This window comes from Aureococcus anophagefferens (genome assembly GCF_000186865.1).
Source record: "Aureococcus anophagefferens unplaced genomic scaffold AURANscaffold_1, whole genome shotgun sequence".
Lineage (NCBI taxonomy): Eukaryota > Pelagophyceae > Pelagomonadales > Pelagomonadaceae > Aureococcus > Aureococcus anophagefferens.
Genome location: NW_008705561.1, coordinates 1,139,644 through 1,155,718, shown reverse-complemented (window position 1 = coordinate 1,155,718; position 16,075 = coordinate 1,139,644). Strand labels below are relative to the sequence as shown.

Here is a 16,075-nt window from a genome sequence, read left to right as displayed (position 1 = left end):
TCCGCCGACGCCGTCGAGGACGGCCGGCCCAAGTTCTTCGTGACCTTCCCGCGCGGCGCCCGCGTCCGCGACGCCCGAACCGCACTTCGCCGCGAGTGATGCAGCACGGGAACTTGGAGACCAGCGCCGCATTTGTCCCGGGACCCGGCCTCGTCCGGATGAACCTTCCCGGGAGCATGCGGCCGCGCTGCCTGCCTCCCGCGGTCCCCGACCGCCGTCTGACGCGCCCCGAACGCAAAGGACGAGAGCGCGACGACGCGCGCGCGGCGGCCGACCCGACGCGCCGCTCCTCTAGGTACCCCTACATGAACGGGCGCCTGCACCTGGGCCACGCCTTCTCCCTGACCAAGGCCGAGTTCGCGGCGTCGTTCAAGCGGCTCCAGGGCTACAACGTGCTCTTCCCCTTCGGGTTCCACTGCACGGGCATGCCCATCCAGGCGGCGGCGAACAAGCTCAAGGGCGAGGTCGAGGCCTACGGGAACCCGCCCGTCTTCCCCGGCGCCGCCGAGGCCGCCGCGGCGGCCGAGGCGAAGCAGTCGGCGAAGGTCGACGACCTGGAGAAGGAGATGGCCGCGCTCGGCAAGAAGGGCAAGGCCAAAAAAGCCAAGGTCCAGTCCAAGGCCGCGGGCACGTCCTACCAGTGGCAGGCGTTGGAGAAGATGGGCATCGAGCCGTCGGAGATCGGCGCGTTCGCGGAGCCGTTCAAGTGGTTGGACTACTTCCCGCCCTACGGCGTCGCGGACCTGAAATTGTTCGGCACGTCCATCGACTGGCGCCGGTCCTTCATCACGACGAACAAGAACCCCTACTACGACTCCTTCGTGCGCTGGCAGTTCGAGAAGTTGAAAGCCGCGGGCAAGATGGCCTACGGCAAGCGCGCGAACGTCTACGCGGTCAAGGACGCGCAGTGCTGCGCGGACCACGACCGCGCGTCCGGCGAGGGCGTCGGCCCCCAGGAGTACACGCTGATCAAGCTCGAGGTCGCCGAGCCCAAGCCCGCGTGCCTCGCGGCCTGCGGCGGCGCCAAGGTCTACCTCGTGCCCGCGACGCTGCGCCCGGAGACGATGTACGGCCAGACGAACTGCTACGTGCTGCCCGAGGGCGCCTACGGCTGCTACCGCCAGGCGTCGGGCGACGTCTTCGTCATGTCGAAGCGGTCCGCCGTCGGGCTGGCCCACCAGGGCTCCTTCGCGAAGAACGACAACGGGCCGGACGTCTTCTCCGGCTACGCGCGGACCTGGGGCGCCGTCGACCAGGTCGGCGCCGACTTCAAGGGCCAGGACCTGATCGGGTGCCCGCTGAAGGCGCCGTTGGCCACGTTCCCCGTCGTCTACGTGCTCCCGCTGACGACGATCTCGATGACCAAGGGCACGGGCGTCGTCACGTCCGTGCCCTCGGACGCGCCCGACGACTGGATCGCGCTCCACGAGCTGAAGCACGACGAGAAGCTCCGCGCCAAGTTCGGCGTCAAGGAGGAGTGGGTCGCGCCCTTCGACGTCGTGCCCATCATCAACATCACCGTCGCGGGCTCCGAGGACGGCAAGAAGGAGTCCTGGAGCTCGGACAAGTCGGCCGAGTACTGGTGCGAGAAGCTCGAGATCACGTCGCAGAAGGACCAGGCGAAGCTCAAGCTCGCCAAGGGCGAGACGTATTTGAACGGCTTCAACTACGGCGTCATGCTCGTCGGCGGCCACAAGGGCGAGCGCGTCGAGGCGGCCAAGCCGCTCGTCAAGGCGGAGCTCGTCGCGTCCGGCGACGCGCTGCTCTACTTCGAGCCCGAGTCGCCCATCGTGTCGCGGTCGGGCGAGGACTGCATCGTCGCGCACACGGAGCAGTGGTACCTCAAGTACGGCGAGCAGGAGTGGCGCGACAAGGTCGTCGCGCACGTCGACGGCGTCTTCGAGGCCTACAACCCGGAGTGCCTCGCGCGCTTCAAGTACACGCTCGGCTGGATGAAGGAGTGGGCCTGCTCGCGGCTCTTCGGCCTCGGCACGCGCATCCCCTGGGACGACGCGTGGCTCATCGAGTCGCTCTCCGACTCGACGATCTACATGGCCTACTACACGGTCTGCCACGTGCTCCAGGGCTTTGGCGCGACGAACCTCGACGGCGCCGAGCAGGGCGCGGTCGCGCCCGAGATGATGACGGCCGCGGTCTGGGACTACGTCTACGTGACGGGCGCGCCCCACCCGGCGGCCGTCGACGGGTCCTGCGCCGTCCCCGACGACCTACTCGCAAAAATGCGGGCCGAGTTCCAGTACTGGTACCCCATGGACCTGCGGGTCTCGGGCAAGGACCTCATCGGCAACCACCTGACGATGTGCCTCTACAACCACGCGGCCATCTGGCCCGACGAGGCGGCCACGCGCTGGCCCCGGTCCATGTACACGAACGGCTTCGTGCTCCTCGACGGCGAGAAGATGTCGAAATCGACGGGCAACTTCCTCATGCTCGACGAGGCCTGCGCGCTCTACTCCGCCGACGCGGTGCGCTTCGCGCTCGCGGACGCGGGCGACTCCCTCGAGGACGCCAACTTCGAGCGGAAGCGCGCCGACGGCGCCATCAACATGCTCTACGTCGAGGAGGAGTTCGCGCGCAAGGCGACGGGCCGCCACGCGGACCCCCTCGAGCTCCGGCCCGCCGACGCGCCGCGCGACGCGTACATGATCGACACGGCCTTCGCCAACGAGATGGCGTCGCTGGCCGCGGAGACGCTGGCCTGCTACACGGCCATGCGCTGGCGCGACGGCATCCAGGCGGGCGCGTTCGGGCTCCAGCTCGCGCGCGACGCGTACCGCGACTGGTGCGTGCGGTCGTCCGTGCCCATGCACGCGGGGCTGCTGGCGGACTACGTGGCGCTGGAGTGCGCGCTCATCGCGCCGGTCTGCCCCCACTTCGCGCACCACGTCTGGTTCGACGTGCTCGAGAAACGGGAGCCTTTGACGTGGCCCGCCGCGGCGCCCGTCGACAAGGCGCTGAACCGGTCCTACGGCTTCCTCAAGGGCACGGCGCGGTCCCTGCGCCTCGACGCGGCCAAGGAGCTCAAGGCGCTCAAGGGCAAGCCGCCCGCGGGGGGCTACGTCTACGTCGCTTCCGTCTACCCCGAGTGGCGCAAGGCGGTGCTCAAGCTCGCGCGCGACGCGTGCGCGGCCGCCGGCGGCGCGCTCATCGAGAAGAAGGCGCTCCTCGGGGCGCTCAAGGGCGCGGGGTCGCCCTTCGCCAAGGGCGGCGCCTTGGAGAAGCAGGCCAAGTTCGCGATGCAGTTCGGGAGTTTCATGCACGACTACGCCGCGGAGGTCGGCCTCGACGCCTTCGACGACACGCTGCCCTTCGACCAGGTCGCCGTGCTCAAGGAGTCCCAGGACTACCTCTCCAAGTGCATCATGTCCGGCCAGCTCCTCCCCATCGAGATCGTCGACCTCGAGAACACGCCGAGCCCGCCGGGCCCGGAGAAGAAGTACGCCAACGCGAGCCCGGGCAAGGTCACCATGCACCTCTACGCCTAGGCCCGGCGCCGGGCGCGGCGCGCCTAACGGACGTGACATACTTAGGGGCGCGACTTTAAGGGTGCGACGTCGCTCGCGCGACGTTGCTCGCTCCCTCGCGCTCGCGGGAAACGGGGCCCAAGAGAGCGGCGCCCGAGGTCCTCCGTCGTCGCCGCCGGCGGCGGCGAGCCCGGTCGGGCCGCGGGCGCTGTGGTGCCGCGCGCGCGCCGCAGCGGGGGAGGGCGCCGCCGCGGGGCTCGCGCGGCGCGGCGGCCGGCGACCGCGTCCGCGTCCGCGTCGTCGCCGCGTCCTCGGGCCGGGCGCGCCGCGCTGCCCGATCGGCCGCCGCGGGGGGCGGGGCGCCGCGCGGCCTCATTGCTGCTTTTGGATGCGCTCGCGCGAGTCGACGCCGTCGACGTACCACCAGATCATGAGCGACCATGCCAGCAAACAAATGACGGAGAAGACGATGAGGGCCGCCTTCTCGCCGCCCTCGATGTGGTTGCAGGTGTCGCGGAGCTTGAACTCGGCCTGCTTCGTCCCCTGCGAGTTATCCATATGCGTCTCCCGCGGGCAGCTCACCCTCTTTTTGAAGCGCGGGCAGCCTCTCCGACCTCACTGAAGCCGGTGGATTTACGAAAGAAGATTCAGAACACGGCAATCACCCGAAATTCTGGAGCGCCGCCCATTCTCGACCGCGAGTGGCCGCCGACGCGACCCCCGCCGGATCTAGCCCCTCACTCCGCGACAACGCGAACCCAGGCGCGCCCGACCCGGAAAACAACAGGGTGGTGGTTTCACAGAACAGTGTCGGTTAGCGGTGGCCGCGCGGCGTGCGGCCGTTTTTTTTTTTGTGTGTTTTTGTGTGTTTTTGTCGTTGTTTGTGGTGGTCGTGGTAGCGAGGGGTGCCGCGCGCGCCGCCCCTCTCGCGAGAGGGGCGCGGCGGGCGGCATGGCGGCGGGCGGGCTCGCGCGGCGGCGGCGCGGAGCTCCGGAGGTGAGGCGTCGCGGGGGGCGAGTGGCGTCGCGGGGGGGGGGCGCTCCGGCGCGGCGTCGTGGGGCACGACGCCGCGCGGCGCTCGGCACGGCCCCCGCGCCTAGCCCTCGCAGTCGTCGTCCTCGTGGCGCGGCGTGCCCGGCGGGCTGCCGCCGCCCTTGCGGCGCATGTAGCCCTGGCGGCCGCGCTCGCGGCAGCGGTCGCACTTGGAGGCCGCGAGCTTCTCGGCGAAGGCCGTGAGGTTGCGGAAGCGCTTGCAGCCCTTGCACCACTTGAAGTGCGTGTCGCTGGCCATGTGGCGCCACAGCGCCTTGTCGCACTCGCGGCAGACGTCCTTGTTCTGGCGGGGGATGACGACGTCGCCGACGGGGTTGCAGAGGTCGACGTCCTCGGGCTTGACGGGCTCGGGCTTGGCCGGCGGCGACTCCGCGCCGGGCTCGCGGGGCCGGCGGCCGCACATGACGCAGTGGATCGCCGCGCGCGACTTGGCCCGGGGGAAGTTGATGAGCATCTCGTAGGGCGGCGCGGGCCCGCCGTTGAGCGTCGCGGGGTCCGGGTCGTCCTGGACCGTCGACGAGATCTTGCCGCGGTACGCGACGATGGGCTGGTCCGGGCCGGGGTGCGCGTCGGGCTTCTTCTCCGCCTTGCGCGGCGCGTCGTCGTCGCCGCCGCGGCGGCCCCGGCGCTTCGCCGCGCCGTCGCCGCGGCGGCCGCCGCCGCGGGCCGCCGCCGCGCCGCGGCGGCCCCGGCCCACGGGCGCCGCGGGCGCGTCGTCCTCGAAGGCGTCGCGCCGGCCCTTGCCCGCCCACGCGCCGCCGCCGCCGCCGCGGTGCGCCGACGACGCGGAGATGTCCGAGCCCTCGACGGAGCAGTAGGAGCCCTGGGAGTCGGAGCGCCCCCGGAAGCCGAGGCGCGGCACGTCGTGGCGCCCCGAGTCGAAGCGGCCGTCCTCGGAGCACGCGCTCCCGAAGGACCCGACGGAGCCGCAGCGCCGGTTCCGGCCACCCCGGGGCGGCGCGAGGCCCGAGGCCTCGTCGGGCGGCGCGAGGCCCGGCTGGCCCTCGAAGAAGTTGGACAGGAACGGCATCTCCATGTCGAAGCCCATGAGCTGGTCGTCGTGCGGCAGCCCGAGGACCTCGGCGCTCGGCGGCGGCTTCCGCGGCCCGCCGGGCGCCGCGAGGTCGCTCAGCGCGCCCTCGAGGTCGAGCTCGGCGAGCAGGTCGATGGACCCCGCGCGCGATTTCCGCGCGGGCGACGACGTCGTCGACGCGCCGAGCTGCTTGTCGAGGTGGCCCGCGTGCATGAGCCTCTCGAGCTCGCCGCTGTCGCCCAGCTGGTACTTGTCCAGCGCCGCGCGCAGGGCCTCGTCGCCGTAGATGATCATGTCCTTGAGCGCGCCCTTTTGCGCCGCCGTCACGAGGCCCGCGCGCTCGAGGTCGCTCGCGGACCGCAGCCGCCCGCTCAGGGACCCGTCGCCGCTGTCCGTGCGCTGCCGCGTGAACGAGCCCGCGCGCACGCGCTTCGGCCTGCGGGGGGCGGTGGTTTTTTTTGTCCGAAAAGCGTCGGTTGCCTCTCCCGTAACCGACGGAACCGGACGCCGCGCGCGCGCATGAAGTTGCCGTAGCTCGAGGGCGTCGCCGCCGGCGGCGTGTGCTTCGCCTCCACGGCGCCCGAGTGCGCCTGCGCCTGCGACGCGCGCGGGTCGAGCAGGGCGCGCGCGAAGCGACGATACGCTTCCGCCGGTGAACCGGGTCGCCGGACGCGGCCGCGCGCGTTGTCCCGGTTCCACGAGGCGCTCTCAAAGTCCGCCATGTGGTTGTCCTCCTCCAGGCTCGTCGAGGGGTTGATCCTGCGCGGGAATCGGGAATTTCGGCTCCACGTGTCGATGGGGCCTCCGGCTGCCAGCTGGCTGCGGGGAGCGGTGCGAGCCCCCGGAAGCGGACGCCGCGGCGCGCGTCAACACAGATGTCGCCATGGCTATTTGTCAGGGGCGATTTCTGGAGTTGAGGAGGCGGGGGGCGCTCGGAATGCGAGATAAATAGGCGTATAGCACAAGATGGGCCGAGAGCTGAGCGCCGATGCTCTCGTGGTCGCCGCGCCAAGCCTACCCCCGAGCGATAAGACAGCGATTCGGGAGGGGTAATTCAGCGGTGTTTCTTTAATTTTTCCCGCTTCGGCGCTTGCCGTCGCCGTAGGGCGGCGGCGCCGTCGCGACGCGTCATGCCCAAGGTCGACGCCGAGCTAAACTTGAATCCAGCGACGTGTTACCCTTCTTATCCGCGATCGCCGGCGGAATGAGCCTCACGAACACGTGGCCGCGGCGCGCACGCCACCACTGGCAGGCCGCGACGACGTCCCAGGCCGATGGCAGGACTCCGACGGCCGCCGGGCGCTCCCTGGCCGCGGTGTCTCCCTGCACGGCGCGTAAGGGCGGAGTTCTTGGTGCCCTAGGCGTCGCGGCACGCGCGGGTCGACCTTCGCTTTTTGCCCTGGCCACAAAGGCCTGCGGCGCTCCCGCGCTGCCCTCCGCGGGCGACGGCGCCGCCTGCCCGGTTTCCATCTGCGCGCGCTCTTTGGCTTCGTTCTGCGCCGCCCCCGCGCCGCCCGACGCCTTCGACGCCGCGCCATGGACCACCCGGACGACGCCGGGGACGCGGATCTCGAGTACCTCGAGGAGTTCGACGCGTCGCGCGGCATCCCGTTTCAAACGCACCTGCTCGCGGGGTCGGGCGCGGGCCTGGCGGAGCACTGCCTCGTCTTCCCGCTGGACACGATCAAGACGAACGCGCAGTGCGTCGGGCAGTGCGGGCGGACCCAGGCGCCGGACGTCGTCTGCGTGCGCGCGGCGAAGGAGCTCCTCAAGGACGGCTACAGCAGCGGCGCGGGCGCGCTGCGGCTCTGGCGGGGCGTCGGCGCCGTGACCATCGCCTGCGTGCCGGCCCACGCCGTGTACTTCGGGTCCTTCGAGGCCGTGCGGTCATTCGACGCGGGGCGGCCCGAGCCGTCCGTCGTCGTCAACGCCGTCGCGGGCGCCGTCGCGGCCGTCGGCCACGACGCGATCATGACGCCCGCGGACGTCGTCAAGCAGCGCCTCCAGCTCGGCCACTACGGCGGCCTCGTGGACTGCTTCCGCGAGACGACGCGCTCCGGCGGGCTCGCGAGCCTCTACCGGTCCTTGCCGACGACGCTCGCGATGAACGTGCCCTACGGCTGCGCGTCCGTCGCGCTCAACGAGCACCTCAAGAGCTCGCTCAAGCGGCGGCGCGAGGGCCGGCCCCTCGGCGTCGCGCCGCTCCTGGCCTGCGGCGGCGCCGCGGGCGCGGTCGCGTCGCTGCTCACGACGCCGTTGGACGTAGTGAAGACGCGGCTCCAGACGCAGAACCTGCGGCGCGCGGCGCCCTGCCCGCCGGCCGGCGGCGCGCCGGGCCGCCGGGGCCTCGCGTCCTTCGCCGCGGGCGCGCCGGGGAGCCTCTACGCGGCCGAGGCGACCGGCGCCGCGACGGTCTACAACGGCTTCGCGGACGCGGCGCGCGCCATCTACACGGCCGACGGCTACCGCGGCTTCTTCCGCGGCGCGACCATGCGCGCCCTCGCCCAGGCGCCGTCCGTGGCCATCGTCTGGACCACCTACGAGCTCCTCATCCGCTCCCTCGCGCCGCCGGCGCCCTAGCGGCGATTTTAACCAAGCTTCTCTACAAAAACAATGTTACACGGACGTCCCGTCGTCCTCCTCGACGACGCCGGAGACCGCCAGCTGCAGGCTCGGCTGGGGCTTGTCGTCGTCGCGGCCGTCGTCGTCCGCCGCGAAGACGACCTCCTTGAGGAGGGACATGCCCGCGGCGCCGATGGACCGCAGGCCCGACGGCGCCTCGCCGTCCTTCGGCGCCGCCTTGTCCAGCAGCGCCGGCAGGGCGACGACGGCGAAGTCGACGCACGCGAGCGCCGCGGGCAACGCCTCCGCGGGCGACAGCGGCGGCGCGGTGCCGTAGCCGTGGGCGACGGCGAGCACCGTCTCCTTGAGCAGCGACCCGTCGGCCTGGAGCGCGCCGCCGTGGTGGCTCCGGAGCTGCCGCGCCTTGAAGAGCACGCCGACGCCGACGGACTGCGCGCGTTCGAACGCCTCGCCGAGCGACGCGCGGCCCGCGGCCATGGCCGCCGTCGCCGCGACGGGGTCCGACGTCGTCGCCGCGGACGACGCGGCGCCCGCGGAGCCGGCGGCGGACGCCGCGGCCGCGCGAGGGCCGCCGGCGCCGCCGGCGGCCCGGGCGTCGCGCACGAGCGCCACGGCGACGTCCGCGGCGTCGGCGACGCACTCCTCGCGCAGGCGCCGCAGCGCCTGCGTCGACCGCGACCGCTCCTCGAAGAGGGCCACCTCGAAGGCCGACGCGCGCGCCTCGGCGGCTTCGCGCAGCTTCGCCTCGTCGTCGAGGGCCCGCTTGAGGCCGCTCGCCTGGTCCGCCGCGAGCTTCGCCGCGCGCTTCGTCTGCCGGTGCGCCTCGCGCTCCTGCTCGAGGGTCGCGAGCACGGACGCGACGTCGGCCATTGCGGTTCTTGCGGCGCGCGCGCGACGAGGATGGCGGCGTCGAGCTCTTTCGTTGACGAGGTGTTGCCTTCGGCAACGTTAACTCACTTTGCCGTCTAGACGATGCTGCCCATCCAGAAGATCACGGTGCTCCTGCTGGCTGCCGTCGCGGCAGCCAAGAAGACGCCCTCGGGCAGCTACAGCGGAAATGCTACGGCCGGCTCCAAATCCTTCGAGACGGCCTGGTACGCGAACATGGACGGAACGACCTTCGACGTCTCTTTCCGCGGCGCCCTGAGCGTCGAGTGCTCCCAGAGCCCGACGGGCAAGGGCGAGGCCTACGCGCTCGACGACAGCGGCAAACTCACGCTCCCGAACATCCAGAAGGAGGGCGCGGCGGCGGCGTCCCCGCCTCTTTTTATTATCGCGACGCCCGCGCGCAGGCGACTGCGTCCACGACGAGCTCGAGACACAGGACGCGAGCGTCTTCGGCATGACGTACAACAACGAGACGGACGTCTTCCAGCTCGAGCTCACGGTCGCGGGTCTCATGACGAGCCTCCAGCTGGCGCGCTAGCGTAATACCCAGGCGAGGCACGCGAGCGCGACGACCCCGAAAGGGGCCCGCCGCGCCGCGGCGGAGGACGGCGCCCTCCGCTGCGCGACGGCGCAGAAGCCCGGGCCGCCGGCGCAGTCCGGGGCGCACGTCTCCGCCTGGTCGATGGCGCCGAGGAGGAGCGCGCCGAGCGGGTGGCGCCTCCGGGCGAGGTCCGCGACGACGCCGGACGCGGGCGGCTCGGAGCGGTTCGTCGTGAGCTTGAGCATCTTCTCCGCGTGGAGCGTCGCCGGGGGCAGGCCCAGGAAGGCCAGGAGCGCCCGCGTCGTCGCAGCCTCGCGGCACCGGAGGTCGTCGTACTGGAGCCAGAAGACGGGCTGGATCGCCGCGCGCGCCGCGCACGTCTCCCGGAAGGCCTCCGTGAGGCGCAGGTGGCCCGCGAGGCGGCCGGCGACGAGGGGGTCCGACGGGTCGACCCGCGGCGCCTCGAAGGCGCAGGGCGCCGCGGACCCGTTCTCGAGGACGACGTGCGTGCCGCACGCCGCCTGGTGCGCGTCGCCGACGACGTTGGCGATCAGCGCCGCCGCCGGGTTCGGCCGCGCGAGGCAGATCAAGCGGAGGCCGTCGAGGGTCGCCGCGAGGCTCGCGTAGGTCGCGTTGCGCCGCGCGAACGCGTCGACGTCGAGGAACCGCTGCCACTTCTGCATCGCGCCGAACGCTCTCGCGCCCGCGACGGACTCGCGGCGCTGCGCGAGCTTGATCGGCGCGACGGACGCGTCCTCGCGCTCGTAGAAGCGGCGGAAGCGGTCCGCGCCCTCGGCGACGGACCAGCAGCACATGCCCGCGAGGTCCTCCCCGATCACCGTCGCGTCGCTGTGGTTCCCGAGGAGCATCTCGAGCCACGTGCTGCCGACGCGGCCGTGCTCCATGAGCACGAGGAACTTCGCGCGCGTCGTCGGCGTCCGCGGGCCGCTCAGCGCGCCGCTGCAGCGGCCGCCGCAGCGCGGCCGCGCGAGCCGGTCGACGATGGCGCCGAGGCCGCCGTCGCTCAGGTTCGACCAGTCGCGGTGCAGGCGCTGCTGCCGGTAGAATCCGAACTTGATCGACGGGTCGGGTCGCGGGAAGGGCTGGCATGCGGCGACCACGGCCCATGCGAGCAACCCGAAAGCGCACATCGCATTATACGCGGGAAGGGCTGGCATGCGGCGACCACGGCCCACTGCCAGTAGTGAAGGTGCAAGTCGGAGCCAATCGACGTATCTAATCGACGTCGATCGACATGGCCGTGAAGATTGGAGCCGTACAGATTCGGACCCCCGGCAAGATGCTCGTGGCCCTGGCCCTCGCCGCGCCGGCGCGCGCCTTCTACGCGCCCCGCGCCCGCACGGCCGCCGCGCCGCTCCGGGAACGAGCCTCGTGGTCCTGGGAGCAGGTCGACGAAAAGGACGACGAGATCCTCCAGTCCAAGACCTACTACGCCGACGAGCTTTGCGCGGAGGAGGAGGAGTGCCAGCTCGCCGACAGCGACCAGTTCTGCGTCGCCGTGCTCGGCGACCTCCACATGGTGAGGCGTCCCCTCCGCTACCCCGCCCCGCCCGACCGTCCCGTCCGCGCGCGCGACGAGAACCGAGCGCCCCCGTCGCAGGACCCGCGGAAGATGGAGGACTACGCGACGGGCCGGTCGCACGTCGTGCCGATCCTCGAGGACGCCAGCGACCGGGGCGTGCAGACGGCGCTCGTGAGCCTCGGCGACCTCGGCGAGAGCAAGAGCGTCAGGCCCGAGGAGACGGCCGAGCTCTTCGCCGGCACGACGGCCTGCCACGAGCTCGCGGCGGACTTTTTAGGGTCCTTCGGCACGGACTACGAGGTCATCGGCGGGAACCACGACCTCGAGGGCATCGACGAGTTCGCGACGGACGAGGAGAACCTCCGGGTCTTCATGGACCTGCACGGCAAGCCGACGCCGCAGTTCAGCCGCCAGATCGCGGAGAAGACGCTGCTCGTCGGCATGGGGTCGACGGTCTTCCGCGAGGCGCGCTACACGTCCCACGAGGTCACGGTCGACGACGCGCAGATCGCGTGGTTCGAGCAGACGCTCGAGGCGCACCCGTCGTCGGAGGGCTGGAAGATCTTCGTCTTCACGCACGCGCCGCCCATCGGCTCGGGGCTCCGCGTGCTCCAGGCGAACCACGTCGTCAACGGCTGCTGCTGGCTCAACCACAGCGGCGGCGCGACGACGCGCAAGTTCATCGAGCTCGTCCGGAAGCACCGCTGCGTCAAGGCCTGGTTCTCCGGCCACTTCCACCTGGGCCAGGACTACGAGGACAGCATCACGTTCCCGACGATCGACCCGTCCGAGGGGGCCTACCCGAACCGGGGCTCCTGCGTCTTCGTCCAGACGTCCGTGATGCGCGGCGGCGCGTCGCGCGACGGCCGCCAGCAGAGCCGTTTGATCCGCGGCGACGCCGACGGCTTCGAGGTCTGCACCATCGACCACGCGCGCGGCGGCGCCGTGCGCCTCGACGCGACGATCTCCTACACGGACGAGAACCACGAGGTCGGCGTCTACGCGCACAGCCACGACGACGTCGAGGAGATGGGCGAGACCTTCATGAAGGTCTACAAGCCCGAGGAGGGCGACGAGTGCTTCGTGACCTACGACGAGGACACGGGCGTCGTCGACTCGACGGCCGGCTGCGAGGTCGACGGCGAGACGGTCGCGTGGTGGAAGCTCAACTGCGGCCGGGTGCTGGGCATCTACGACGGCCGGCTGCTCGAGTACGACCCGTCGACGCTCGCGCCGTTGGGCCTCGTCGTCGGCTTCGACGAGCTCGCGGGCCGGCGCGTCGTCGTCGTGCCGTCGGGCGAGGAGGCGTGCAAGATCATCGACGGCCCGGAGATCACGACGGACGGCGGCCGCGAGGCCGCGGATTGCGGCGCGGACGAGGAGGGCGGCGAGCAGGCCGTGCTCCTCATCGACGACGAGTCGGGGGCCATCACCGTGGTCCAGCCCAACGAGGACGGCTCCTACTGGCGCAAGATCGTCCGCAACAAGATCGTCCGCATGAAGGAGAAGCGCCGCGTCGAGGCGGCCGCGCGGCTCGCGGGCGACCTCTTCGCGGACAAGCTCGGCGGCGACGACGGGCCCAGCGTCTTCTCCTCCTGGGGGCCCTACACGCAGATCTCGGGCACGGCGACCAAGACGGCCGTCCCGGGCGTCACGTCGAGCCGCGCGCCGTCGAAGACGAAGCAGGCGTCGCGCTAGGTGTGTGGTGATGTCTCTAAAGGCCGCTGTGTCTGGCTACTCCATATGGTGCTCTCGGGCAGTGGGCTCGCGCCACAGCGGCTCCCGCGATCCCCGTCACTTCCATCTCGGGCTCGCGGGCGGCGCGGGCGCGGCCTTCTTCGCCTTCCGACGGAAAGGCTTCTTCTTCTTCTTCGCCTTTGCGGGCTCCGGCTCCGAAGGCGCGCTGGCGGGCTCGGGCTCCGAAGGCGCGCTGGCGGGCTCCGGCTCCGAAGGCGCGCTGGCGGGCTCGGGCTTCGAAGGCGCGCTGGCGGGCTCGGGCTTCGAAGGCGCGCTGGCGGGCTCGGGCTTCGAAGGCGCGCACGCGTCGCCAATCCAGAAGACCGACGCCCCGGACGCGGCGGGCCTGCCGCCGGGGGCCCACTCCGGGCGCGCGTAGGAGGCCTCGCACGACCGCGGGTAGAAGGGCTCCTCCGTCGTTTCGTCGGGGTGGAGGCCGCGCAGGCCGGCGCCAAAGACGATGGTCGAGAGCTTGATGCCCTTCTGGTCCACCTCGAAGGTGAACAGCGCGATGAGATTGGCGCTCATTGCGAGCGCGGCGGCGGAGCCGCCCCGCGCGGCGCGCCGCGGGTTCGCCCCCACGTTGATCGCGTCCACGTCGCCGTCGAGGTCCGCGAGGCGCAGCCAGAGGCTCGAGAGCTGGTAGTCTCCGCGGAAGAGGGACAGGCTCAGCCACTGCCCTCCGCGGAGGAGCGGCACGAGCGACGCTCGCACGCCCGCCGTGCCCCAGTAGTCGTCCTCGGTCGTCGGGATGCCGGCGTCGGGGCCCTTCTTCCGCGGCACGGGCGCGTCGAGGCGGAACGGCGAGTCGTCGCGCCGTCGGAGCCTACCGCGCGCGTCGGTCACGCGTGTTCATCGTTTTCCCGGTCAAAATCTCTCGAAAGATCGTCACGGATGCAGGACGCCGGTCGGAGCTCGTCGTGGAACCGCTTCTGCTCGAGGCGGAGGCACGTGTAGTCGTCCGCGACGTCGAGGGAGAGGAGCGCGACGCCGAGGCTCGACGGGCCGAACGTCGCCAGCTGGCGCCTGATCTCGGCGACGAGCTCGACGACCGCCGCCCGTTGCTCGCGGAGGAGGGCGGCGTCGTAGGGCGTCTCGTCGCAGCCCGTGGCCGCGAGGCGCTCGAGCACGCGCGCCTCGAGGTCGAGCGCGTCGACGGCCGCCGTCGGGTCGATGACGCGGACCTCGCGCGCGTAGTAGAGGGCGCCCATGAGCGACTGCTGCGACGGGTTGCGTCCGTGGCTGAGCAGCTTCTGCGTCACCGGGGGCCGCGCGTCGGGCGCGCCCCGCGCGCCGCGCTCGTAGAGCTCGAGCTCCGCGACCTCCAGGAAGACGCGGGACATGGCCATCGCCCCCGCGGCCGCCACGCGCGCGCAGCGCGCGACGAGGTCCACGTCTCGGAGCTCGTCGAGCCGCGCGCGTTGCAGCGCGGCCCAGCCCGCGCGCAGGGAGAATTCGACGGTATCGAGCGCGTCCTGGAGGCGCCCGCGGTCCAGCGCGCGCCGGCCCTCGTCGAGGTCCGCCTCCGCGTCCTCGCACATGGCGCGCGCGACGTCCGTGCGTCGCTCGCCCGTCGTCATCGACTTGACCGTCGCGCCCTGCATCGTGTTCAGGTGGCACATCCGCTCGTCGCAGTCCTGGCGGTGCAGCGTCCAGTCGACGTCCTGGCAGACGTCGCTGCAATACATGCGCCCGCGACACCGGGAGCACCCGCCGTAGGACGCGGACGCCAGGGCTCGTCTGCCGCACACGATGCATCCGACGGGGTGATTCGTGCCGGTCGGCATCATAAGCGACATGCAGAATTGCTTCTGCGCGAACTCATCGTCGAGCGTCGCGACCATGTTTTCGATCTCATCTGGACGAATGGCGAAGTCCTGCTTGTGCGCGTTCATGAAGGCCGGCCGAGTCGCTAGATCTCCCATAGCTCGCCGAAGGCGTTCGACATCGGCCATCGCAGCCATCTCGTGGGCAGCGCGTGAGGCAGCCCCTGGAGTCCTGGGCAGGAGCAAACCGTGATGACTCAATTAGTATCTAATTAGTCGTTGTTGAGCTTCAAATTCTGGCTTGGAATTTGAGCGCGAGGTCTGCGAGAGAGAGCATGGCAGCGATCCATGGATTGGCAGTCGCGGTCGCGGCCACGGTTGCAGCCGCGGACTTCTCGCCGCGCCTGACTCTGACGGGCAGCCCGAATGAGATGGTTATCTCCTGGGGTCGATTGTTAAATTCTTCTGCCTGGGTCGATGCCCCGCCGGCGATTTCCCGCGTGCGCTGGGGGCTGTCGAAGGCCGCGCTGTCCAACGAGGCGACCTCCAACGCGACGCTCATGCATTCGCGCACGGAGGACCTGAGCCGCTACGACTACTGCGGCGGCGAGGAGACGCATCGCCTCAACATGGTCCACCTCGCGGGGCTGCCCGAGGACTCCGACGTCTACTTCGCCGTCGAGGAATGCGCCGCGACGTGCGCGACGTCGTCCGTGCGCCACTTCAAAACGGCGAAGGCACCCAGCGCCGACGCGACGCTCCACTTCCTCGCGATGGGCGACGTCGGCGATCCCATAACCAAATCCTATACGTCGTTTCCGGAGATGGAGAAGCTCTGCGCGGCGCACGACGACATCGCGCTCGGCGTCCACGTCGGCGACATTTCCTACAACTTGGACATCCCGCCCATCGGAGACAACTACCTCGACGGTACCTTCTTCGGCGTCCATTAAGCGCTACGCGCCCCGATCCCCGCCGTCGTTCGCACCGCGCAGGTATCGCGAAGATGGAGGGCGTCCCCTGGATGATGGCGCCGGGCAACCACGAATCCGATTGCAACTACACCTACCAGAACTACAACGGCCGCTTCGCGGCGCAGAACCTGACGCGCGCGCGCGTCAACTCGAACGCGTCGCGGTACTACTCCTTCGACCTGGGCCCGGTCCACTTCGTCGCGCTCGACACGGACGCGTACGGCTTCGACGAGGTCGCGCCGCTGCTCAAGCCGCAGTACGACTGGCTCGTCGCGGACCTCGAAGCCGTGGACAAGAGCGCGACGCCCTGGACGATCTTGTACGGCCACCGGCCCATGTACTGCTCCGCGGCGTCCGCGCAGACGTCGGCGCGGCTCGGCTGGCCCAAGATGCCCGACGACGCGCCCGCGGACGCGCCGGAGCCGCCGGGCTACGGCGCCGGCTTCCGCGCGGCGGGCGTCGAGCCGCCGCC

At 71.2% G+C, this 16,075-nt stretch overlaps 4 protein-coding genes across 4 annotated transcripts; 3 read left to right on the top strand and 1 right to left on the bottom strand.

The window, feature by feature from the left end:
* Positions 1 to 176: 176 nt before the first annotated feature.
* Positions 177 to 3,506, top strand: AURANDRAFT_19010 (hypothetical protein; the record flags this gene model as incomplete). The annotated part of the gene is made up of 1 exon (XM_009034462.1): positions 177 to 3,506. The coding sequence occupies one exon, from the start codon at positions 177 to 179 to the stop codon at positions 3,504 to 3,506; it is 3,330 nt and encodes a 1,109-aa protein (XP_009032710.1).
* Positions 3,507 to 7,107: 3,601 nt separating this feature from the next.
* Positions 7,108 to 8,151, top strand: AURANDRAFT_19467 (hypothetical protein; the record flags this gene model as incomplete). The annotated part of the gene is made up of 1 exon (XM_009034463.1): positions 7,108 to 8,151. One exon carries the CDS (start codon positions 7,108 to 7,110, stop codon positions 8,149 to 8,151), a length of 1,044 nt encoding a protein of 347 aa, XP_009032711.1.
* A 1,425-nt stretch (positions 8,152 to 9,576) lies between these two features.
* On the bottom strand, positions 9,577 to 10,734 carry AURANDRAFT_60594 (hypothetical protein; the record flags this gene model as incomplete). The annotated part of the gene is made up of 1 exon (XM_009034042.1): positions 9,577 to 10,734. The coding sequence occupies one exon, from the start codon at positions 10,732 to 10,734 to the stop codon at positions 9,577 to 9,579; it is 1,158 nt and encodes a 385-aa protein (XP_009032290.1).
* A 98-nt stretch (positions 10,735 to 10,832) lies between these two features.
* Positions 10,833 to 12,862, top strand: AURANDRAFT_70523 (expressed protein; the record flags this gene model as incomplete). Its single annotated transcript, XM_009034464.1, has 2 exons — positions 10,833 to 11,123; positions 11,205 to 12,862. Coding segments are annotated over 2 exons (1,922 nt in total), but the record flags the coding sequence as incomplete, so codon positions are not given.
* Positions 12,863 to 16,075: the final 3,213 nt, after the last annotated feature.